The 25,215-nt window shown below is 44.1% G+C and overlaps 1 protein-coding gene across 1 annotated transcript in view; it reads left to right on the top strand.

Annotated features, from left to right (window-relative positions):
* LOC144785022 (caM kinase-like vesicle-associated protein) overlaps positions 1 to 25,215 on the top strand; it is a 115,080-nt gene that overhangs the window by 9,192 nt on the left and 80,673 nt on the right. The window contains exon 2 of the mRNA XM_078664139.1: positions 8,593 to 8,724. Within this exon, the coding sequence (XP_078520265.1) occupies positions 8,593 to 8,724 (132 nt within the window). The remainder of the gene's footprint in view (positions 1 to 8,592; positions 8,725 to 25,215) is intronic.

Raw genomic sequence — 25,215 nt, 5'->3', positions numbered from 1 at the left:
TGCAGCCAGGGCAGGGGAAGACCCTAAACCCCTGTGTGAGTTATGGGCAAAAGCCCCTAACATAGCTAACATACAACAAGTCCTGGGCACACGTACAGAGTATACAGTCTAGGTACAATAATGTAATTCCAAGAAAGTCAGCACCGGTAGTTGAATGAAAGTTGTTTTATGTAGATGATATTCGTAAAGGAAAACAACGCCAGCCGACACGTGTTTCGTCAACAGGTCAATACCGGTGAGACTTCAGGGTTGATAATAGCGAAGTGTGTTCTTCGAAGAACCGGTGAAAATTCTGGCCCGCTTTACGGGTACTGGTTGAAGGCGCGGATGGGGCAGTCTGGGTGAAAGCAAATTACACGCGCGGGTACGTCCGTGTATCGGCAGGGCCTGAATTTGCAGTGTCCTGTCTGTGCTCACCTCGCCTCGGCGAATGGGGGGAATGTGGTTGGTTCCTGTCTATTATAGCTACGAGACGTGCACCGGGTAATTAATTACCAGGGGTCAGGCAGAGTCAAGCAGCCCAGCCATCGTATTTTCAGGCTGTCATAGGGAGAAATGTTCAGTGCCAAGAGTAGCAGCGTCACAGACAGCTCTGGAGCGAACTGCTCGGCACTCTGACTGGCATACCAATCCAGCACCTTGGACAGCGTCTCCATAGACTGCTATAGAGATAGCAGTACAGCACTTTGGACAGAGTCTTCATAGACTGCTATAGGGACAGCAGATCAGCACCTTGGACAGAGTTTCCTAAAGCGAGAGCCGCACAGCACTTTGGTCTGCGTCTCCATAGACTGCTATTGAGATAGCAGTTCAGCACTTTGGTCTGCGTCTCCATAGACTGCTATTGAGATAGCAGTTCAGCACTTTGGACAGCGTCTCCATAGACTGCTATTGAGATAGCAGTTCAGCACTTTGGACAGCGTCTCCATAGACTGCTATAGAGATAGCAGTTCAGCACTTTGGACAGAGTCTCCATAGACTGCTATAGAGATAGCAGTTCAGCACTTTGGACAGCGTCTCCATAGACTGCTATAGAGATAGCAGTTCAGCACTTTGGACAGAGTCTCCATAGACTGCTATAGAGATAGCAGTTCAGCACTTTGGACAGCGCCTCCGTAGACTGCTATAGAGATAGCAGTTCAGCACTTTGGACAGCGTCTCCATAGACTGCTATAGAGATAGCAGTTCAGCACCTTGGACAGAGTCTCCATAGACTGCCATAGAGATAGCACTTCAGCACCTTGGACAGAGTCTCCATAGACTGCCATAGAGATAGCAGTTCAGCACATTGGACAGAGTCTCCATGGACTGCTATAGAGATAGCAGTACAGCACCTTGGACAGAGTCTCCATAGACTGCTATAGAGATAGCAGTTCAGCACCTGGACAGAGTCTCCATAGACTGCTATATAGATAGCAGTTCAGCACCTTGGACAGAGTCTCCATAGACTGCTATAGAGATAGCAGTTCAGCACCTTGGACAGAGTCTCCTAAAGCGAGAGCCGCACAGCACTTTGGTCTGCGTCTCCATAGACTGCTATTGAGATAGCAGTTCAGCACTCTGGACAGCGTCTCCATAGACTGCTAATGAGATAGCAGTTCAGCACCTTGGACAGAGTCTCCATAGACTGCCATAGAGATAGCAGTACAGCACTTTGGACAGCGTCGCCACAGACTGCTATAGAGATAGCAGTTCAGCACCTTGGACAGAGTCTCCTAAAGCGAGAGCCGCACAGCACTTTGGTCTGCGTCTCCATAGACTGCTATTGAGATAGCAGTTCAGCACTCTGGACAGCGTCTCCATAGACTGCTATTGAGATAGCAGTTCAGCACTTTGGACAGAGTCTCCATAGACTGCTATAGAGATAGCAGTTCAGCACTTTGGACAGCGCCTCCATAGACTGCTATAGAGATAGCAGTTCAGCACTTTGGACAGCGTCTCCATAGACTGCTATAGAGATAGCAGTTCAGCACCTTGGACAGAGTCTCCATAGACTGCCATAGAGATAGCAGTTCAGCACCTTGGACAGAGTCTCCATAGACTGCCATAGAGATTGCAGTTCAGCACCTTGGACAGCGTCTCCATAGACTGCTATAGAGATAGCAGTTCAGCACTTTGGACTGCGTCTCCATAGACTGGTATGGAGATAGCAGTTCAGCACTTTGGACAGCGTCTCCATAGACTGCTACAGAGATAGCAGTTCAGCACCTTGGACGGAGTCTCCTAAACCTACAGAGAGAGCCGCACAGCACTTTGGACAGCTTTGTCATAGACCGCTTTATAGATAGCAGTTCAGCACTTTGGACAGCGTCTCCATAGACTGCTACAGATATAACAGTTCAGCACTTTGGACAGCGTCTCCATAGACTGCTACAGAGATAGCAGTTCAGAACCATGGACGTCGTCTCCTTAGACTGCAATAGAGATAGCAGTTCAGCACTTTGGACAGCGTTTACATAGACTGCTATAGAGATCGCCACTTAGCACTTTGGAAATCGTCTCTATAGGCTGCTACAGAGAGCCACTCAGCAGTTTGGACAGCTTCTTCATAGAGTGCTACAGAGATAACAGTTCAGTACTTTGGATTCGTCTCCTTGGACTGCTATAGAGATAGCAGTTCAGCACTGTGAACAGCCTCTCCATAGACTGCTACAGAGATAGCAGTTCAGCACTTTGGACAGCGTCTCCATAGACTGCTACAGAGATCGCTGCTCAGCACTTTGGACATCGTCTCCATAGACTGCTACAGAGAAAGCCGCTCAGCGCTTTGGACAGCTTCTCCGCAGAGTCCTATAGAGATAACAGGTCCGCACTTTGGACGTGTCTCCTTGGACTGCTACTGACACACCCACTCATTGCTTTGGACAGCGTCTTCATAGAGTATTAGCGAAAGATGTGTTCAGCACCATTGGCAGCATCTGAGAGGCATATTCTGTGTTAGTTCATGTGTATTTATTATTTGTAATAAATAAAAAAAAAGGGACCTAGCTGATAGGTGTAGTGAACAATGAAAATTATATAAAAACAAATGATGCACAGCAGAACAACCACCAAGAAACTTGCAGAAAAATTAAATGATCCAACCAAAACACAGCGATAACTAAAAAGCAGAACATGAATAGTTACATAACTTAAATGTGTGTCTGCAGTGAATGTTAAATTAGCCAATAGGCTAAGTACACAGGAAACCTCTCAATGAAATATTGTCAATGTCCAACCAGTGTACGTCGCTCATACTTATGTTTGGACCGTAAGAAAGTACTCCCCATGGAGGGGGTCTTTGAGAGCCCCAACTCACCGGTGACCCCCTCCATCGACATTTTGTCTGTCGTGTTCTGGATCCCTTTGACGACTTTCTTGCCTTTTGTTAAAAAATATTCATTATTTCTTTCTTAGAGGCTATACACCCATTGTTTCCAAAGGCTTTAACAGCTACATTAAAGCTAGCTTTGTGTACATTTTTGACAATTTTCTTCCTAATTGGTCTCCCAGGGAACAATCCTGTCCATTGTCTGCTAAAGTCTTCATGAATCCATGAGTTGGGAAGTCCACCCTGAGGTCTGTACCATAAAATGCTCCATGAGTTGTAAACTGAAGTTTTTGTTTAACCGACATTCTTTGAGGTCACTACTTTCGTAGAATATCAGGAAGTAGGTTTATGTTTCTTGTTTTTAATGCCTGAAATACTGGCTTGCTGCCATAGGGTCTTGTATATATTTAATTGAGGATAGTGAATTGAAGTCCTAGTTACAGCAGTTAGGCTTGTTTCTCCATTGTCTCAACCTTCTTGTACACAATGTTGAATTCTTGATACGATCACCCAATGGTCCCCCATTTATATATTTCAAAGAGTAAGATGATTTTACCTAACTGTACCTTAAGTCATTGCCCCCTTGTCCTGCAGTTCTTTGCACTTTATCACACACAGGATTGCTGTGAGATAGTTATTTGCCATAAGGGGCCACGAATCAGCAGAAGGAAAGTAGAGACTTGCGTGTTATGTGAGTTTCTAAGGATTCGAATGAGCCCTCAATTCCCTGTCAGCTCCTCCCTTCACCATTGATAGCAAATTGGAGTTGGCTTCTATTTTTCCAGTAGAGTGTAAAAGAAAAAGAGATTAGCCTAATTGATTGATACACCCAGTTTTTCGATTAGAATTGCCTGGAGCTTTGAAATGATGGACAAGACACTCAATGAATTTCATATACAATAAAATATTATTTGGAAAAATATTAATACATAAATGTGTTAACCTACTTGTTGCCTCACAAGACATTGGATACCCAACTTAATTGCTTAATAGTGGTTGTAATGCACAGTGTGTCGTGAGGAAGGAACATGAAAAGATGTGTGATTTATTTTCAGTTTAAAAATCCCACAGAAAACTTAGCAAAGAATTGTATCACATTCACAATTCAGCAGAAATCTGGCAGACAACCTGTCTAAAATAAATAACTGACTAATTTCTAAGAAAAGTATTTTTTGCCTGGTGGAAGATAATACTTTACTTTCTCATAGATGGCTCATTTCATTGCAGTGTCAGCTATTCCTTCGCCACTAACAATGGAACAAGTGCTGATAGAATAAATGTGCTGATTGCCTGGTATCCCTTCTACATAGTTAGTGAGAGAGATTTTTGTTTTTCAGGAGCTGTCTTAACGATGGAATTGTATCACTTCTCAACTTTTCATCTGCAGTCGGATGGGTGGATTGAACGTTCCATTAATGCACTAGGACAGTATTTGCATTGTTTCACAAATGAACATTAGGATAATTGGTCTGTGCTGTTGTCCACGGTCTATTCTGACTGAGTAGAATAAATCATATTGTGATGGAACTGGAACACCGCTATCGTTCTAGGGAAAACTTTCATTCTGTTTATTCTGTCCTCTGTTGCTGTGGTTTTGCTGAAAGAGTTCTTCTCTATAGAAGTATTATTTCAAGTTTCCTGTTATTTTGTTAACAGCATCCTATGGAATTGTTGTTTTTCTGGGCAAGAAGATGTGAGCAGAGGGTCAGAACACAGTCAATGATTCCCCTTCACTGCTTCTCCATTCAAACAAAAGTCCTCTTTCTCTGACTTTAATTGCAAACAACCAAGGGACCAGGAAATTTTAGGCAGAGGCGGACGCAGATTGGTGCAAGTTGCAGAGCTCTAAGTTCTGTGTCCAAGATGTTTGTTGAGAATGGACCTCCATTTGTCAGTCTTAAAGTCACATGCAGCAAAACTAATCTCATGTAACAATGGCATATTACGTTCAGGATTATAGCAATGGCTTACCGAATACGGGATAAACTGGAAGCGGTAACGGTTTTGCAGTACTCTGCTTGGCGATTTAGAAAAAATGAATTAATTGATGGATAATCTCGATTGGATATACAAAGGATTTGCGTATATATAGCGACTACCACGATCATCAGAACCCTTGTGTGGGTCAGAAGTATCACCGCACTTACAAGACTTGTATTCTGGACATCATAGCCTTGAGAAAGTCGTAGGATTACAACCTGTTACGACGAAACGCGTTGGCTGTTGCTGGTTGTTGCTGGAAAAGATCTGAATAAAACGAGACAAAGAAAATCGGAAAGAAATACTGTCCAAATGTGTCATCGTTTTTACTTTATATGTTTAATACTAAAAGGGAACACTTGTCTAACTGTAAACGTGTGCTTGGGAGTAAAAAATTATAGCAATGGCACCATGCTGAGGCTTTGTAACATAAGGTAGCCATAATGTATTTTACTTGCGTTTGGAAAGGTCTTTCTAGGGACCAGTAATGAATCTAATGTCGACTGATTTTGAACTGTTTTGTATAATAATATCTTTTTTTATCTCTGTTTTAGCTTTTTAACCTGTTTTTTCATGCACTGTTTATATTTGTGAATGTTCCTTTATGGTTTATGGACCGAAACAAAGAAATAAAGAGGGAGAGAGGGAAACATACAAATGATAGGTATCCAGTTCCTCTCTGGGCTAAATTGATTGCTTAATATTCTTGGCATGCCTGGTGATTAAAAGTAGTGTATTGATGAATTGCTTCTGGGTTTAGTTTTTTTTGCCTTACGATAAGGATTGCCTCTTCTGCTTGGCCATGTAACACTGTGTTTCTGATGTTTCCAGAGGAAGTATCTCTCTGCACCGATTCGTGAGATGATTGGGCACTGCTTCTTGTGTTTCTTGAGCTTCTTGAGCTCCTTCTGAAAAAATTCCTGCACATGTTCTCCTTGAGGTTTTGTGATGTGCACTGAAAAAGGCTGTATGTCAGTGTTTCCAAAAGTCTGTATCAAACATTAAAGGCTCAGGGCCAGATGTAGGTGAGGGACATTTACCGATTCTAAAATACCTAATTTTACCGATTCGGTATTTTAGAATCGGTAAATGCTATGTAGGGAAAAATTTGGTAAGTATTACCGAATCGTTAAGATTCGGTATTTACCGAATCGGTACTTACCGATTCGGTATTCCCAGGCCCATAGGAATGAATGGGAATTACCGAATCGGTAAATACCGATTTGGTATTCCCAGGCCCATAGGAATGAATGGGAATTACCGAATCGGTAAATACCGATTCGGTAAAAGGAGGAAAACATTGAAGGGTGGCAGGGTGTCACTTTGACACCCTGTTGCACCCCTCAATTGTGTATGGGTGCACATGTGGCACACATACATGCCCTAAGGGCATATATGTCTGCCACATGGCACTGAAAAAATTGCATTACATTGCTTTTTTGGGGGGTTTTGTTATTTACCACCAACTTGTAGTTGGTGGTAAATATTGAATTCTAACATGGGAAAAGCACTCATTTAAGTGCTCCCTACATTAAGAATTCGGCAATTTACCAATTCCTTAAATTACCGATTCGGTAAATTACCGCATCCTTAGATTAGGCCCCTACAACAGAAAAGCCTAATACCGGTCGGTAATTTCGGCCGTTATACCGACCGGTATTAGGCTTCCTACATCTGGCCCTCAGTCTTGACCAGTCTCTCCTCCTATCAGGACTCTTTCTGGCGGTCCCAGACAGTGAAACTCCACAAACGTCCCACAGGTGTTGGTAGAGACTCACACAAAACAAAACACCGTGTTCACAGAAGGTGGGGAATGTTAATGATGTGATAGCAAATGCCGAGCACAGAAGCATGGAAAAGAGAAAGAAATGCAGCCTACGTAAAAAAAAAAACTGAATGCATATATTAATGTGCGGGTGCACAGGGGACCTCATTAACAAAGCTATGAAAGTGAAAGTGGAGCATCGACCCCTGTAGCTTTGTGCAATGTTCGGAGTCGTTGTCTGACTTTCATAAGATACTCAAAGAATCCTGGAGATCTGCAGCTCCAGCAGTACTCCAGTTTGAAAAATGTACTCATGCAGATTTTCCACCAGCTGCAAAATCCATGAATAAATCCTGTGGAAATGTTTGTCTGAACAATTAGGTTTTATTTATTTTTCTCTGTGGAGAAAGCCCTTCCCCTGCACCTTTATTAAATCCTAGAACGGTTCATTCCTTTTCCTTTGCTGGGAAGGCACTTTCTCTTGCCTCTGCTCAAACCACGTAACCCTTCTTGCACTTTTAGTGTGGTGAATCCAAGTCATTCGACACAGAATTCCAATTGTAACCTTGTCTTGTGTCCTTTTTACACAATACTGACCCAGCTATGTCATGCAGAGCTATTCCACCTCACCTGACTTTAACCTGGGTGTGCTGTTTACTGGCCTGACCTGATGGATTGGAGGACTTTTTACCCCAATATCCAAATATGCCTCTTCCACTCATGTGCAGGAGACTAGAGAAGGGCTCTCAGTAGATGAACATTGCTCCACACACCCAGCCTGCCCAGGAACAGGAAGATCACAAATCTGTTATATTATTTTAATTTGTAAGGCGCAACAGCTACCCAAGGATTTCCCTGCACACACATCTTGCATCCAGACATGACGCTGATCTTGGAGGCCCAGATGTTCCTTCTTGTGTCGACTGCCGGTCTTGGCTTGTGGCCAGGGGCTGTGCAGGAGGCAGCCCCATCAGCTCCACCATCATCCACGGTATCCGCACTGTTCCCATGAGTCTCGGCACACACTTTCTGGGGTCCCCTCCTTCCGTGCGAGCTGTAGAGATGGGTGGATGAAGAGAACCCTTGCCAAGTCAAAGAGGCAGGTGAACTGTGACGGTGTCTGAACCCAAGTGAGTCTCCCGTCTGTTAACGTATGAGAGGTCTCTTGCAATGAACGGTGAACCTACTTTTGAAAATGTCACTGACACCATGTGTACATATGGACACCATTGCAGACAGCAAGTAAGTCAGAAGTGATAGACAACTTCAGGTGGTGGCCCAGATGGCGAAGAGCCAACGAATCAGGATTGTTAGATATCTGCTTGAAGGAGATAACCAGATACACCTTTACTGGTTACTTCCTGGGCCCATTCTGAGAAGACAACCAGCTCTGTCTCTCTTAAAACCTTGAGGGCCACATTAGGACATAACGCCCTTGACTTGTGTGGATAGAGATACTTATAGAATTCAATCTTTGTCTTTGGTTTTGGAAATCCCAGCTTCACTTCTTCTTCTTGTGTTTCCCCCTCGGCTGCAGGAAGGAGTTCTGTGAGATTTGCTTGGCCCGAGAGAAGCAGACTGACCGGCTGTTCGTCTGCAAGAAGTTTTGGAAGAAGGATGGCAGGAAGGTCAGGCGGGCAGCCAAAAACGAGATCATGATCCTCAAAATGTGAGTTCCAGAGCCCGGTTGGTGCCATGTTTGTGGAGGCGCATGGTAGGGGTGTCTTAAGACAAAGGGATCTACATTGGGAAGTTTGCACACTGTTTATTTCACATTTGTATCATAACTTTGGTCACAAACAGTGCTTCTGTTGGGAGTTTGAAGTGTATTCAACCATTCCCTAGTTTTGGAAGTTGGGAACAAACGAACTCTTTGAATGGTAAATAAATATTATTAATTTCTGAGGGCCCGATTGACAGAACTAACTTAAGACAAAATCCTAAACTTACTACCATTTTTGTATTCACAGAAGGTACTTTTTAATTTCTGTATTCACAGAAGGTACTTACTCATTTCGGCAGTCACAGAAGTTAGGAGTCCTAACTTTAGGACTCATAAATGCCTTCTGTGAATACCGAAAGTCTTAAAGTTAGGATTTTTCTCAGTTTAGGAGTAGTAAAGTTAGGACTCCTAACTTTAGGACTCCTAAACTGAGAAAAATCCTAACTTTAGGAATCCTAAACTGAGAAAAATCCTAACTTTAGGACTTTCGTTATTCACAGAAGGCATTTAGGAGTCCTAAAGTTAGGACTTCTAACCTCTGTGAATACCAAAATGAGTAAGTGCCTTCTGTGAATACCAAAATGGTAGTAAGTTTAGGATTTTGTTTTAAGCTAGTTCTGTGAATCAGGCCCTGAGAAGGGTGCTTTCTGGAGAGTTAAAATGCGCTTTCTTTAAGTCTTCACAGTTTTTTGCTGTTGTAATATATACTTTCCATGTTCGCTAGTATTACAAACATCTTTTGATCAATGGCTCAGTTTGGCTTAGTCGATTACAAGTGTAGAGTGCCTTGTTGTGCAATGTGCTGCTGAAGCCACTGATCTGATCATTAAGTGGAGCAATGTGAGAGGAAGGAAGAGGGAAAAATCCTAAATCCTGTCATTCATCTTATTTGTTTTTATGGAAACCTTTATTTCACATTTAGGTCACAGCAGCAGACAGCTTTGGCTGTTTGGTGGCCAGACCTATTCTTTTCAATACATTACACAGACGTAGAGTGGGTTTTGGGTCAGCCCACGGCTCATGACTCAATGGCTTTTTATGTCTTTGGCAGTTGTTTGCTCTTGATTCAACTGATCTCCTTTCTGATGTTGTGTTGGTCCTGGCCAGGAGCATGTTGGTCTCACAGTGTTCTGATTGGATGAGTTCTATCCTTTCATTGCTGACCTAAGGGGGCTCTTTTTATTCTTTGGTGCTTCCTGGTCCAATTACCTGTTATTATTATGTATATATATTTTTTATTTACTGTCATTATGTTCTTTGCACTCACGCATACTTTCTTTCTTTACTTTTAATTTACCATTCTAAAACAGCCATCGGCCATGTTGGAACAATAAATAAGACAAAATGGTTGGCAGTGCATAGCAACACTTGCAGATGCTTACACAGGCATCAATGGCCAACTTGAAATGGCTATTCTTTCCTACAAAGCCCATACCAAGATGGCAGCTCATGAATCCACCTGTGCATGCATGTTTTATGAGACACTGACGGCCATTTTGGCATTAGCTGAGGCAAACAAGCACTGGCAAAACCAATAGCTCTGTTTTCTTTTTTAAAGGAACAATCTTTTGGCTTCTCCTTAGATTGTTCTACTGTGTGTTTCCGCCTAACCTTAGAAAGTGAAACATGCTGGCACCACCAATTCCACAGCTCTAGTGACAATCTTGCTAAATCTCCTTCTGAAGTTATCAGTGGCTCAATACTGGCCCGTAGAACCTCTGTGGCTATCCTTGATTTAGGGGACGAGCAGTGATAAACCCTTATAACTTTACCCTAGCTATGTGTTCTCCACCTGCATCAGCTTTTAAGGAATCCTGGGTTTCCCCGTCTCTATAGAAGAACCAAAATATATTGTACCAACTAGGTGTTTTACCTACTTACAACACTATCTGGCAAAACCTGGGTATTCTTTAAACATTAGCAATAAAGGTGTGCGAAATTATAGGTTAACCAGCGAGGAAACCCAACGATGACCAACTTCACAATGCTGCAATGTCTGACAAGTTTGCAAAATTTCACCTGCTGGCAAAATTTCTCACCAAAAGTGTTTTTATAGCAGGTTCTTTCCAGCTAGGCATGGTTTTTGCAATGGAATTTTCCCAAAAACATTACTTCCGTTTTCACCCCTGATGTGCCACATCAGAGTGCCACAGTTAGCCGCCAGGAGGGCATGAGCTGAAGAAAGGTTGCGAGGTCCTGCTGGGGCGCCAAGCCTCTATCTGGTATCCCCCGGCCGCTGCCAGGACACCCTTCGGCTGCCCAAGAGCATTAGCCAGAGGGGTTCACTCTTCAGGAGTTGTACTTTGGCTTCTACTCTCAGGCTGGGGCTCACAGTGTTGAGTTCCAGAGCCGGGCCACGGGGTGTCAAGACACCTGCTGTCGAAGGACCATTCCTGGTCCAGGAGTAAGTAGGAAGATTCTGCCTTCATGTGGGAGCCAGCTTTTGAAGTCACCTGTCCTTGGAGATGCTGCGGATGTATGACGTTACAACGCATACTTTTACAACGCATACCTTTACAATGCATTTTTTACAACGCAACATCCTTTACAGCGCATTCCATTACAATGCATGCCATTACAAATTTTTTTTAAAAACTACCTTTACAACGCATTCCATTACACCGCATACTACCTTTACAACGCATACCATTACATTGCATGTATGGTAAGTGTTGGATAGTGTAGGGGTAAAAATTACTATTCTAACTCCAGGGGGGTGTAATAGTAGGGTAAGTGCTGGATAGTGTAGGGGTACAAATTACTATTCTAACTCCAGGGGGGTGTAATAGTAGGGTAAGTGTTGGATAGTGTAGGGGTAAAAATTACTATTCTAACTCCAGGGGGGTGCAACAGTAGGGTAAGTGTTGGATAGTGTAAGGGTACTATGCATGGTAATGGTATGTGTTGTAATGGTATCAGTTGTAAAGACATGAGTTGTAATTGTATGTGTTGTAGTGTCATGCATGATAATGGTTGCGTTGTAATGGCATGCATTGTAAGAGATGTTGTGTTGTAATGACTGCATTGTATTGGTAGTGCGTTGTAAAAGTTGAGTTGTAATGGTTGTTTCCCGATGCTGCAGGGGTTTGATTCTCATTTCATTTTGACTCATCTTGAACCAGTGAGAGCCACTTTCTCACAATAGAAAACCCTGGCACTTTTATTTCAGTGATATAGCGTGGAGGTAGCTTCAGTGAGCAGCGGTGAGATCAGCAAGTGGCGCTATCATAGCAGGAGCAACCCAGACACCAAATGGTGGGCACGAGCACTATCGCGTGTGAGCCCACCGAGACCAGGCTAGGGGGACTAAGGAATCCTTTGCTCACTTCATTCCTCTTGTTTGTGTTTATTTATTTATCCATTCACTCTCTTCTTTCACTTACGGATTATACATTAACTATTCCATTTCACTGCATATGTGCACCAGTCATGCATTTATTCATTCATCAGTGAATACCAGTTGTCCAGCTCAATCATTTTACTATCTATTTATTACATGTACTCGCACTCACCTCCACTCCCTTTGTTTTCCTTCATTCATTCCACTGAGCATTGGACTCAGTCGTAAATTCTCTCCAATGGGGATCTGTTCCTTAGTTCTTAAATTTGTTATTTCCTTTAATTCACAATATATTTTAAAATCATTTCTACCCTTAGTTCTAGCCAATTTTCCTTCATTCAGGGCCAGATGTAGGTCGCCCAATACCGGTCGGTAACGGCCGAAATTACCGAATTTCAGCCGTTACCGACCGGTATTGGGCTTTTCAGATATAGGTGGCATTTTTGTAGGATTCGGTATTTTACTGAATCGGTAATTTAAGGATTCGGTAAAATACCGAATTCTTAACATACCAATTCGGTAAATTACCGAATTCAGGATGTAGGGAGCACTCAAGTTAGTGCATTCCTCAGTTAAGGATTCGTTATTTACCACCAACTACAAGTTGGTGGCAAATAATGAAAACCTTTGAAAAAGCATTTTTTTTGCTTTTCCAACAGTGCCATGTTGCAGACATAAATGCCCTTAGGGCATGTATGTCTGCAACATGTGCACCCATACACAATTGATGTTTTCCCCCTTTTACCAAATCGTATTTACCGATTCAGTAATTGACATTCATTCCTATGGGCCTCCAGGCCCATAGGAATGAATGGCAATTACCAAATCGGTATTTACTGAATTTTAAAATTTACCAAAAAATTACCTACATACAATTTACCTATTCTTAAATACCAAATCGGTATGTTTCGGTTTTTAAGAATAGGTAAATATAGTATTTACCTACATCTGGCCCTCAGTCTCTTCCCTTTCCGTTCCTCATATTTCTTTATCTCTCTAGTCACGCGCCTAGATTTACTATTGATAGGGGTGGACTTATGAGGGTAATATGGAACTTTGGAACTATATATATATATATATATATATATATATATATATATATATATATATATATATATATAGAGAGAGAGAGAGAGAGCGAGAGAGAATATATATGTATATGAACTTTACAATATTTGCAACTTTTGAGACGTTCAATGTTTTTAAATTATTCAAGACAATGCAAGTGATATCTCATTAACCTGATCTTAACCACTAACTGCTTCCTTTCAAAAGGCCAAACACAGGCCTGGTTGGCTTTGGCTGAACTCAAGTCCCTAAGAAAGGAGGCGCGAGAACCAACGGAACGAAACATTGCAATGCTCTGGACCCACAGTATATAAGGTTTTATGCATTTGCACCCGGAACCTGAATATATTCCAAGATTTCCTGGGACAGCAATGTAAGGGCCGTAAAGTGGGCGTGATATTAGTGTCGGATTAAACCCTGTGGACACCCCTATGCAGTTGAAATTTCAGCCTCGCCCCTCACAAATTATCTCCTAATACCCAATGCGCCGGATTTTTTTGCAAACTGCCAGCTGCCAGAAGATGAGCTTTTAAGAGACTTCGGGCCAGATGTAGGTAGCCCAATACTTGTCGGTAACGGCCCGAAATTACCAAATTTCGGCCGCTACCGACCGTTATTTAGGGTTTGAGATGTAGGAGGCAGGTGTAAGGATTCGGTAATATACTGAACGGTAATTTAAGGAATCGGTAAATTACCGAATTCTTAAAATACCGATTCGGTAAATTACCGAATCCTTAATGTAGGGAGCACTCAAGTGAGTGCATTTTTCATTTAAGGATTCGTTATTTACCACCAAGTACAAGTTGGTGGTAAATACCGAATACCTTTAAAAAAGCAATTATTTGCTTTTTTTAAAGTGCCATGTGGCAGACATAGGGCATGTATGTGTGCCACATGTGCACCCATGCACTATTCAGGGGTGCAACAGGGTGTCAATGTGACACCTTGCCACCCTTGGAAATGTTCCCCCTATTACCGATTCGGTATTTATCGATTCGGTATTTACCCAATCGGTAATTTGAATTCATTACTATGGGCCTCCAGGCCCGTAGGAATGAATGGGAATTACCGAATCGGTAAATACCGAATCGGTAATACCGAATAATACCGATTCGGTAAAATTTGCGAAATTGTTATCTACATACCATTTACTGATTTTGAAATACCAAATCGGTAAAACTCTTTATTTTAGAATCGGTAAATAGTAATTACCTACATCTGGCCCAAAGTGTTATGTGAGCCTAATGTCTCTGATTTATGTACTTTAAGTTGTTAAAGAATACATTACATTAATATAGTATTTTCTATATAGAGTATTTAATGTACAGTTTTCGTTTCTTTGAGTTGGTTCGTTTTCTTTTATCTTTTGAAAACAATATTTAAAAAAGCTTGATTGTGATTTTGTTTAAAGATCAAATCAATATTATTTTGATCAATTGTCGCGGGCCCCTAAAAGGACTGGGACCCATAGGCCGGTGCCTACTTTGCCTATTTAGTCTCCAGCACTGCGTGACATGGTCAACTGCAGCTCAGACAGTCCGACTGGATGGTTCTGGATTTTATGACCAGACCAGTATCATTTTTGGGTGACCTCCAAAAAACAAACGACACGTTTGAGAGCGTAGCTGAAGGTGGTTTCATCAATAACACATGAGATATTCAATAAAAAGATGGGTTTTCATCTCCAACCTGAAATGAAAAGATGAGTCGGTATGTGAAGCAATTTCCCTCTGGATCATGGCTCTTTACCACGACAAGGCTTGTTTTCTGCTCATCTCCTCTGTTCACCCCTTGCTTTGCAGTCTGGCATCATGTATTGAGCTAGCGCTTGGAGGTGTTGAGTTTATCGGCCAGATGGGTTGGCATAGTGGAGGGTGCAGCATTGTAGATGATGCAACAGGTCTTGAATAAGATTCAGGCTGGGGAGCGGGGAATCCGCTGATGTTCTCACAGATGCGTGTGATGTGATCGTATTTCATCTAGGGGTGGGCGGAATTTGCGTAATCGTGTTACTCAAATCTCCACGAAATGGTAAAAAATCTCTGCAAACACGCAGAAATTCCGCAAACACGCAGGATTGCATGTTCACGATGCTTTTTTACTGTTCGCAATCGCTGTTTGCGTGCTCGGGGGAAATATCTTACGAACACGCATTTGAGAACGCGAACAAGCAAAAAAATTCGCAAAGTCGCAGAATGCAGAATTTAGGGCAATTGCATGTTCTCCACATAACGCGAAATTACCCATATTCCGCAAGCGGAATCCAATTTACTGCCCAGGCCTAATTTCATCCATTCTTGGACAAGTCGCTTCTCCGTGTTGGCCACTTTCATTGGAGCTAGGAGGGAGTCAGAGAGGCCGCCATTCAGAACGTTGTAGGACAGGAGACCAGGACATAAATGGCTGTTCTGCAGTCTGCTTCGGACAGGAATGGCTTGATTGTGGCCCTTAGGGACAGCTAGCACCAGGGTAGCTGAACCTTCTTAGTTGTTTGTGTTTTGAAGGTTAGTTTGCTACTTCTAGCCCATCAAAGTCTCTCAGTGTTGACCATGAATTAAAGAATGAAGTGGTCCTTGTATTTGGAGCTTATACAGAGAGGAGGAACTCTGTTTTAGTGGTGTTTTATTTCCAAAAGACACTCAAGTTCTAGGCTCAGATAAGAGAACTGGGTGTTATTGGCAAGCTGTTATATTCTGCAGCTGTGATTGGTTAGAACTAAGTTGAATTTTAACTCTGAGAGGGTGATGACCAGTGGGAAGATGGAAACTTGTGGTACAATGTAAGACGCTTCAATGATATTGTTGGACAAGTAAGGCACAAACCACTTTAACACAAGGAAGCCCAAGCTCATCTGTGAAGTGGGGGTGTTTAGTTGTGCCTGGTGGTTGGCTGTGCTGATGGCACCTTCCAGAACCTGATGAGGGGCAAGGCAGGGGCCACCACTCTTGGAAATAAGGGGGACATTGCTCACAGAGTAGATGGCCGCTATATAAGTGCTTCAGTGTAAATCCTTACTGGAAGTTGTGCAGAAGGGTGTAGTGTTGGCTTTTTCAATGTGCAACTGTTTGGAAACTGTTCTTTTGTAATTTGTTGCCAAAAAAGGTAGATGTGTGATAAGACAATATCCGATGCAGTCACCTTGAGTGTGGTTCCTTTTTTTAAGTACAGGAAGCAACAGTCCAGATTTCAGCACATCAGAAAGATGTCTTGTCTGGAGGAGTATATGCACTACTGAGAAGGTTGTATGAACATCTCAGGAGAGGAGCTTCACAGGGTGATAAGCTGATGGTTGTCCCCATTAGTGGTGGCTGTGAGAAATGTTGATGAGGTTTTCTAGGTATGCCAGACTGAGTGGGTTGAAGGTTGTCAATTTTGATGAACTGAGAAAAGGGTCGGGGTGCATTTGTACTGTGTTTGGTATTATGTTTTCAGGTTTTATTGATTTTGCTGCCGAAGAATTTGTTACTCATGCTGCACTTGTCTGTCTAGAATGGAATTGAGAGTTCAGAGTTTATTTACATTTTTTTTGGTAGGTTGACATAGCGCAGGCTAGAACCATTTATGTAACTACGGGCCACATTATCAAGAAAGGGCAATACATTATCGCTGCTTTTATCGGCTGGAAACTGCCCCTAAAGCTGCGACAATGGGCTTGATAATATGCTCTTGTGAATTCCCTTAGAAGCCCATGTTCACACCAGAACATGAGCTCCTATTGGAATGCTCCAGGGCATATTATCAAGCCCATTATCGCCGCTTTAGCGGTAGTTTCCTGCCGATAAAAGCGGCAATAATGTATCGCCCTTTCTTGATAATATGGCCCTAAGAGGTTTACAGAGGATCCTAAGACAATCATGAGAATGCATGACACAAGGCCAAAAAACACAGGATTGCATGGTTGATTCATGGACACAGATCACAAGCAGAAGTGATATTGGAACAGCTGATGTCCCTTTTTATTACTCTAGGAGACCCTGTCAAAATCTTTTTTGTTTTTCATGCAGATTTTATACAGCTCGAACTCGACCCGAAGGTATTGGAGCGCTTTACATGAGCACCGCATTTACGTTACACATTCAGGCACGGGGAGATTAAGGCATAGATTCAGCAACTAAAATTGCGATCGCAATAGTAGCGAAACAGCTATTGCGATCGCAATTTCAACATGGGAAACAGGCGATTCTGCGATTTTTGTAGGATTTAGCGGAATTCGCAATCGAAGATTGAGGCCGACTGCGAATCGCATTTTTGGTTCTCTTTTATTGATGCATCCCATTCTGCCAATTCTAATTTGCGATTCGGTATTTTTCGCAAATTAGAATTCGCGGAATCAGGGCTTGATGCATCTGGGGGTAAGTGATTTGCCCAGAATCACAGGATGTGGACGTGACCCGAGGCTCGAACCTTGGTTTCCAGCACCAAAGTCGGCAGTTTAGCCGACGGACCACATTTGGGATGATGGCCAGCGGGATGGAGTTCCACACTATGGATGCATCCCCAGAAAGATTGCTTAAGAACTGGGGTGATGCAATGGTTTGCACCCCTAAACAGGGCTTAGCCTGTATTTGAGACCTTGTCAAGAGTAGATGTACTGTACATGTATTTCTGCTGAAGTGTTGATGTTTGTACATATGAGGCACGTGGTGTTTACTTTGGCGAGTGCTCTTCGTGCTGAATTTGACTAACCACAGTGTTCTCGTCTGTTCATGGCTTGTTTGCTGTCAGTGGTTTCATGATGTAGCACAGTGGAATGGACTTGGTTTTCCAGGTGCTAGTTTTGATGGGCTTCAAAGTCTGTGCTGTCTTGTGGTATGTTTGGTGCTGTGTGTCATGTTGTGAGTAGACGCTGGTGGTGGGATGTGAGGCTGAGTCCAAGAGGAGGCCTTTCGGGTAGGGTTTAGTAGAGACCTTAAAAGGTCAGAGTATCTGTTTGATTGGCACGAGGTGGTCATTGTTGGGATGTGCCATGTGATGCTGCCCCTGCTGTGATTCCATGAGAATGGCCTGTCAGGAGGACAACCCTACACCACTGTGTGGGTGGCACTGTCCGGCAACTATCCCATTCCTTATTGTGTCTGCCCTAGGAAACGCTTTTACAGTAGGGAGTCACTTCTCTAGATGCATCGCCTGTCGTGTTGAAGATTTAGCCCTTTATCTGCCACCCATTCTTTGGATCAAGAAAACAACCAAGGATCTTGACTCGGACTCAGTAAGGCTGAGCCAATATAACTAAAGAACGAAACAAATGACAGTACTGAGGGAAATTCACGACAAACTTTCAACTAGACCTTTATGAATAAAACATAATGATCAACTTTTTAAATTGCACCAATTAATGGTTTATTCAACTTTTTTTGTATTTATTAGTTTTTCAAAGCATAATTATTTTGTGCATTATAATTCACAAAGTATGTTACAAGCAGACAATATACAATAAATACAGATCATACACACCTATCAAATATCTACATGCTAACACAACACACCTTTTAGAATTTTGGGCAACACACAAAATCTCACACAAACTAACAAACCATTCATCCCGGAAAATGCCCAGTGAAAATAAAGCTCGCTATTGCATGCCCGTCAACAAGGGCCACTGCAGTCCCTAGTGTCAAGGATTTAAGCCAATAGACAATTTCCTTAAATGTAAATTTTACAATCTCAATAATTTTGACAAATCACAAGGGACATATTATGTCTGACAAGGGACCAGAACAAGGTCGACGCGTTTCGAACCCCGTGAGTAAAAGGGTTCTCCTCAGGACCACAAGACTCTTAAGGCTTTAATGAATCGAACTTTGATTCATGTGTTATTGTGTCGTAATCCTCTGCTGCGGGGTTCGAAACGCATCGACCTTGTTCTGGTCCCTTGTCAGACATAATATGTACAGCCCCCAGCCACGGCCCTGTCCTGGCTGTGCCAGCTCTGTGGATGGTGCTGTTAGGAGGGGGCCCTGTCCTGGCTGTGCCAGCTCTGTGGATGGCACTGTTAGGAGGCTGGCCCTGTTCTGGCTGTACTTTCTGTTCTTCAGATGGCATTGTCTAGCGGTAGATCCTGCCCTCGCTGTGCCAGTCATTGCTCAGATGGCACTCCCTGGAGGCTGCCCTGACTGTGCCCCCTCTGAGACTGGCACTGTGTCCAGACTGCCCCTGGCGCAGGCCCTGCTGGGCACCTCTTCCTGGGTGCAGCCCGTGCCCCCGCCTGCAGTGCCCTCCGTCTGCCACCTCTCAGCGCCCATGAACCAATCAACAGAGACAAAAGAGATGACAAGCCCCGCGAGTACCTGTCCTGGAAGAAAAACGTTTCTGCCGGAGCCCAATTTACTACGCGGAGAAGGCCGGTGATTCATAAATTACAGGCCCTGTAATGAGCATCAACAGTGAGACTGGGGCACGCCCCCCCCCTCCCCCCCCCCCCCCCCCGCTGCCCCATTAACGCGGAAAGGAGCATTATTCTTTTGGCGACTCTATTTGACGTTCGGGGGGGGGGGGGGGCAAGACCCCCGCTCCTGGAGGGGAGGCAGGGGGGGTCATGGACCACGACACGTCATCAACGAAGAACAATAAAATGATGCAATCCCCCTCCGCCCCGCCCCCCACCAACATCAATCAGAGAAGACCTGTCAGATGGAAGGAAACGTGACCTTTGAACTCCCCAAACAAACAGAGAGGAGAGGAGACATTGCACCCCCCCCCCCTGCCCCCCACTTTGAACATCATGAAGGGCATGATGACCTCTGGTACCCCGTCTCCCCTTGGGGGCGGGGGTCATTGCACCCCCACCGGAACCAACGTGAAGGGCATTTGTTATCCACCTGAAAACCAAGGGGAAGCACTGTAGCCCCCTGCCAACCCCCCCTCCCCCACCGACCCCCACAGCATCACCCACGTGAGATACATCATCGTCATTGGGCTACGCAGCTTTCCAAGGTTATGCAGTTTTGCACGGCCCTGGCATTGCCCGAAGGCGCTACAGTGCTTTGCACAAGAAACGGAGGTTATATACGAGGAAACAAAAATGTAAAATAAGTTACACAAATATAAAACAGACAAAGGACTCGCAAGCTTTACCTTAGCAGTGGTGAGGTCCAAGAAAATACACCTCTGGCCTGAAAGCAAATAGGGGCACACGAGAGAGTGAACCAATCACAGCGCTAAGTCAACAAAGGAGAGGGGGGACCTGGGGCCTCATTTATGAGCCCTTGCGTCACCTTTACGCCGCTGGTGCGTCACTTTTTGTGACGCACCAGTGCCGTAAAAAATGCACCTTGTTGCGCCATATTTACAAAGTGACGCATCTAGGTAGATGCGTCACTTTGTAAACCCCTGCGCCACATTATACCTGCGCCAGGTATAATGTAAGCAAGGGGGGCGTATTGACGCAAGAAAGGGTCGTAGAAGTGACGCAGTGAAATCTATCAGATTTCACTGCGCCACTTTTAGGACACAAATGTGTCAATTTCGTAAGCCTGCCTCACAGCAGGCGTAAGACTGACGCAGGCCCTTTCACATGGGGCTTGCCCCATGTGAAAGGACACATTGCTGGGGTTGCGTCACTTTTGTGGCACACTCCAGCAATGCGTCACTTTTGCGCCATACAGATACGTCAGAAATACTGACGTATCTGTAACTCCTTGCGCCATGATGCGTCATACTGTAAATATGACGCATCATTGGTGTCGCAAGGAGGGCGCAGTGAAAAGTGACGCATCGCTGTTTTCGCGCAGCGATGCGTCACTTTTCATAAATGAGGCACCAGGAGCTTGTTAAGGTCCAGTGTCCTTGCTCCACAAAATACCGTTAAATCATAGGGGACACTGTTCCGAAATGAGGGTGCACAGTGTCACAGAACCAACAAAGAGAAAGATTGAGAATGGAGTAGATGGTGAGAGGAGGAGAAAAGGGAGAGAGGCACAGGTTTATCCCCTGTATCAAGGATCCAATCCTGAAGGGAGGGATCAGTCCTCTTATCTTTAGTGCCCTTGTGTTGAGATTCCCAGCTCCACCCTACCTTCTTACTCTCATTTTTGGCAAAGACCATGACAGGACTAGTCTGTGTGGATGTCACACTGATTAAAAACTGCCCAGAACCGGTCACAGAACTGGACTACTGGAATACACAAAGTCTGTCTGCAACTTGGGCACAGAAACTTTCATCATGCCAACATTTTCTCACCTAAAGATTGGAACCCCACGCCAGCTCCGAACGGGAGAATCCTTGAGGGTCCTGGCTTGTGGCACTTACTGACGAAGACCCCATCTTGGTTGCGAACGAGACCCTGAGGAAGATCTGAGGGCCAGATGTATCAAGATATCCTTTTGCGATTCTGAAATAGCGATTTTTAAGGAATCGCTATTTGAGAATTGCAAAATGGTATGTATGTAAAAATTCGCTATTTTTTTAGCAATTTCTTAAAATTCCTTAATTGAGATTAGCAAATTGATAATCGCAAGTAAGGAATAACTTCCCATTCATTTCAATGGGCCAGGAGGCCCATAGGAATGAATGTGAAATTATTCTCAATTTCCGATTCGCAATTTGCTAATCGCAAATTGAGAATAATTTCAAGGGTGCAAGGGTGTCTTAAGGACACCCTGCTGCACCCCTGAAATTGACATGTGTGCGCATATGGCGCACATACATGCCCTATGGGCATGTATGAGCGTCACATGGCACCTTTAGAATTTTCAAAAAGTGCATTTTTAAAAGAATTCGCAAATTACCACCAACTACAAGTTGGTGGTAATTTGCGATTTCTTAGCCTAAATTCGCAAAGCTTAAATGCTACATACATGGCATTTAAGCAATCGCAATTTGAGGTTCCTCAAATGCTTGCGCAAAATTAAGGAATCTCAAATTGTGCGATTCCTTAATTTTGCTGTGCGATTTTTTGATACATCCCATTTGCCGATTTTTTTGTCGCAAACGCTGCTTTTTTGCGAATCGCAGCGTTTGCGACAAAAAAACCGGATGATACATCTGCCCCTGAATGTCCTACGTGGAGGCACCGCTTTCATGTAGCTTGAAAGGACAGGGCTCTACTGACTGCTCAAGGGGACATTGGAGGCACCATTGCATGAAGAAGACACAGCTCAGAAGAAGCAAGGACTAAGAGGAGCTCATGTGTAGTAAGCAAGCAACACGAATACCACAAGGTGCACAACCGCACCACAACACAGTGTGAGATCTTAGACCCAGATGTCTCTCCCTAGCATAGCCACTGGTCACACCTGTGATCAAGGGTGTGCTGGAACTCAACCAGACGCGAGTTCCATTGGAAAGAGCAGCGCTAATAAGTCTTGAAGCGCTATGATACGCTGTGACCGCCAGATATGTTTGAACTCTCATGAGTCTACAAGTGCTATGGAAACCTGAGGGGGCCACCACTGAGACCACCAGGTATAGGCACCTGTTTGTTTGGGGGATGGGTTGAGGTTGAAGCTGTGCTCAAGGAAAACCCAAGCAGCAAGAACCTCATGACTGCAAACTCTACCGCCTCCATCGCGCCCTCAACGGTCTGGTGCTGGCACTGTCGCTAATTACAGAAAGGTTGAGTTTTTGCCTCACATGCTTTGCCGTCTGTTCTGGAACCAGAGCCTCAATGCGTGCCAGAACGTGTACTGTACAGTACCCGGTTGAGGCTCGGTTGAGTGACGCGTCAGGTCTGAACACACCTTGAAAGCAGGTCCTGTTAACTGGAGCTGTGATCAAGTGGGTAATGGGTGGATGCCTGGGGATTGTTTGCTCCCCATCATATAACAACAATTCTCCTTTTAGAACTAGGGGCCAAGGTATTATACCTTCAGACACTATCCCTGTAAAACCTGTGAGCATTTGTCCCATTAGTACCAGGAATTGCCCTTTGTCTATTGTATGTACTAATTCCAGCTGTGCATAGTACTTCAATTAAGCACTTTTCCTTTTATAAAACCAAAGTAGTGACTGTGCAACAATGTATTAACTGTTATTTCCTCTTTGTTGAGTTCTGAGACACTGAACCCACATGACCTTCCTGAGTAAGCCTTGAAGTGCTCGCTCACGCCCACTGAGAGTCAAGTGCTAAAGGGGTGCACTTCGTGCTTTCTTTTGGATCCAATGGACGGTGAAACACCTGGTTACCTAGAGTAACCAACTCTGGATCTCACAATCTGGGAGCAGTAACCCTTGCTTGTCCCAATGCTCTTGCAAACATTCAAGTTTCTGAATCTACAGAGACAGAACCTCAGAGAACCACTGCCAAGCATGCTCCAAGACAGGAAGAATAAAAGTGAGAATAAAAGTGCTACATGTTGTTTCCACTTTGAATTAGAAATTAAAAAGTGGCAGCTTTCTGCTTCATATGGGAAACAGCCTTTACACTGCGGCTCGCACCACGCTGTGCCTTAAAAGCGCAGTCCGAAACATGGATGCGTCTTTACAACTTATCCCTTTACCACCCAAATCTTTACAATGACTTACCTTAAGTAAAGTGTTGTTGGATTGATGTTGGACTTTAAGACCAACACTTTCACTGCTATTGCACAAACTGGAGTTGGAATTGTAAATTATACTATTCCAACTCAAGGCAAGTCGTTGTAACGACTTTCGTGAAAACAGAATGCATTGTAAAGATGCATTCATTGTCTGGACCACGTCATTAAGGCAGGCGTGATTAATGCTTGTGTGGTTCTGATATACAACCGACAGCAACAGCAGGCACAGTCAACAAAATGATGTTAAATGTGATCAAATTTCCCACCAGACACAAATATTCCCAATTACCTTATAGACCAATATTCCTTTAGTCTGAGCATCTGGACTTCAGAAGTTCCTTGCACTTTGCAGTGAGACAGCTGTATGTACCTTCTTTCTTTCAATGTGGAGTAACCTGCGGACAATTTTGAGGATTATTTCTCATGGAGTAAGACTGCTAGTGTCAGCATATGTGTTGCTGTAGATGTTTCGCGCCTTCGATGTCATGGGTCAGACGTTCGATACGGCAAGTCACTGCGTCCTGCCCAGAGCTCGAAGGTGCCTCGGGAGGTTGTTGACTCCTTCAGAGGGAAGATGTCTCACACGACAAGAGCCACCCTCAGGTTGCTCATGACAAGAGCCACCCTCAGGTGGACGAGCCGAACATCTGCCTATCATCTCACATGGCTCGTCCGCCCCACCACCGACCCTTGACGAGGCAGCTGGAAATCGCAGCCTATGCCATCAGCTAGCCTTGGGACCATCTTAGCCCCTGACGACGCCATGTTCTGTTTGGAGGTGGAAGGCTTGATGATCCCCCTGACAGGCAGCTGCCTTTTCATTACATTTGTTCCTCCTGCTGCCCACTCAAAGGGTCCCTGCGAGACATCAGAAGGCGTATTCGTCTCACCTCGGGCTGCCAGAGGGAACGCAATGTGCTAGTCTCGTACTTCTTCAAAAACATGATGTGTTTTTTTGGAGGACCGCCAACAGATGGACCGCCGGCACTGGAAGATGTGCTGATGGCAGCATCCCTGCATCTGCATGACCGACACGTCCGGCCCTTTCTGTCGGTCCAGGGGCAGTCGGGAGGAAGCTGCTGCTTACCAGTGGCATCCCATAGATATGGGTGCTACTACACTTCCCATTGGATGACAACTAGTCCAGCTCAATTCTTGCCTCTCCAAAGAGTAGCATGGTCAATCAGTTAAGGTGTCACCAGGCAGTGATGAGATCCTGGACCTCTTATAGAAACCACAGGTCCCAACACTCTGTAGTGGTCACTGTCAGTCACAGTCGTGTCTTATTCGACAACAGCAAGGTGTAGAAAAGTTACAAGAAAGATGTACAAAAACACAGACAATCCTTGCACTTTCTGGGAGTGAACGATAACCCAATACAGCTCTAATAACGGGGAACATCCTTTACTACGCGGATGTTACCCCACGCTACCATTACGACGCGTCTCTTACAACGCAAGTCATAACCACGACTTGCGCTGGAGGGTGCTCAAGGACAAGGAATAGTTAATTTACTATTCCAACACCTTCCCTACTATCCACGGGGACTGGTG

The sequence above is a fragment of the Lissotriton helveticus genome, chromosome 10 (assembly GCF_964261635.1).
Source record: "Lissotriton helveticus chromosome 10, aLisHel1.1, whole genome shotgun sequence".
In the NCBI taxonomy this organism is placed as follows: domain Eukaryota; kingdom Metazoa; phylum Chordata; class Amphibia; order Caudata; family Salamandridae; genus Lissotriton; species Lissotriton helveticus.
Note: the sequence above shows the minus strand (reverse complement) of the source record. Positions and strands in the feature narration are given on the sequence as shown.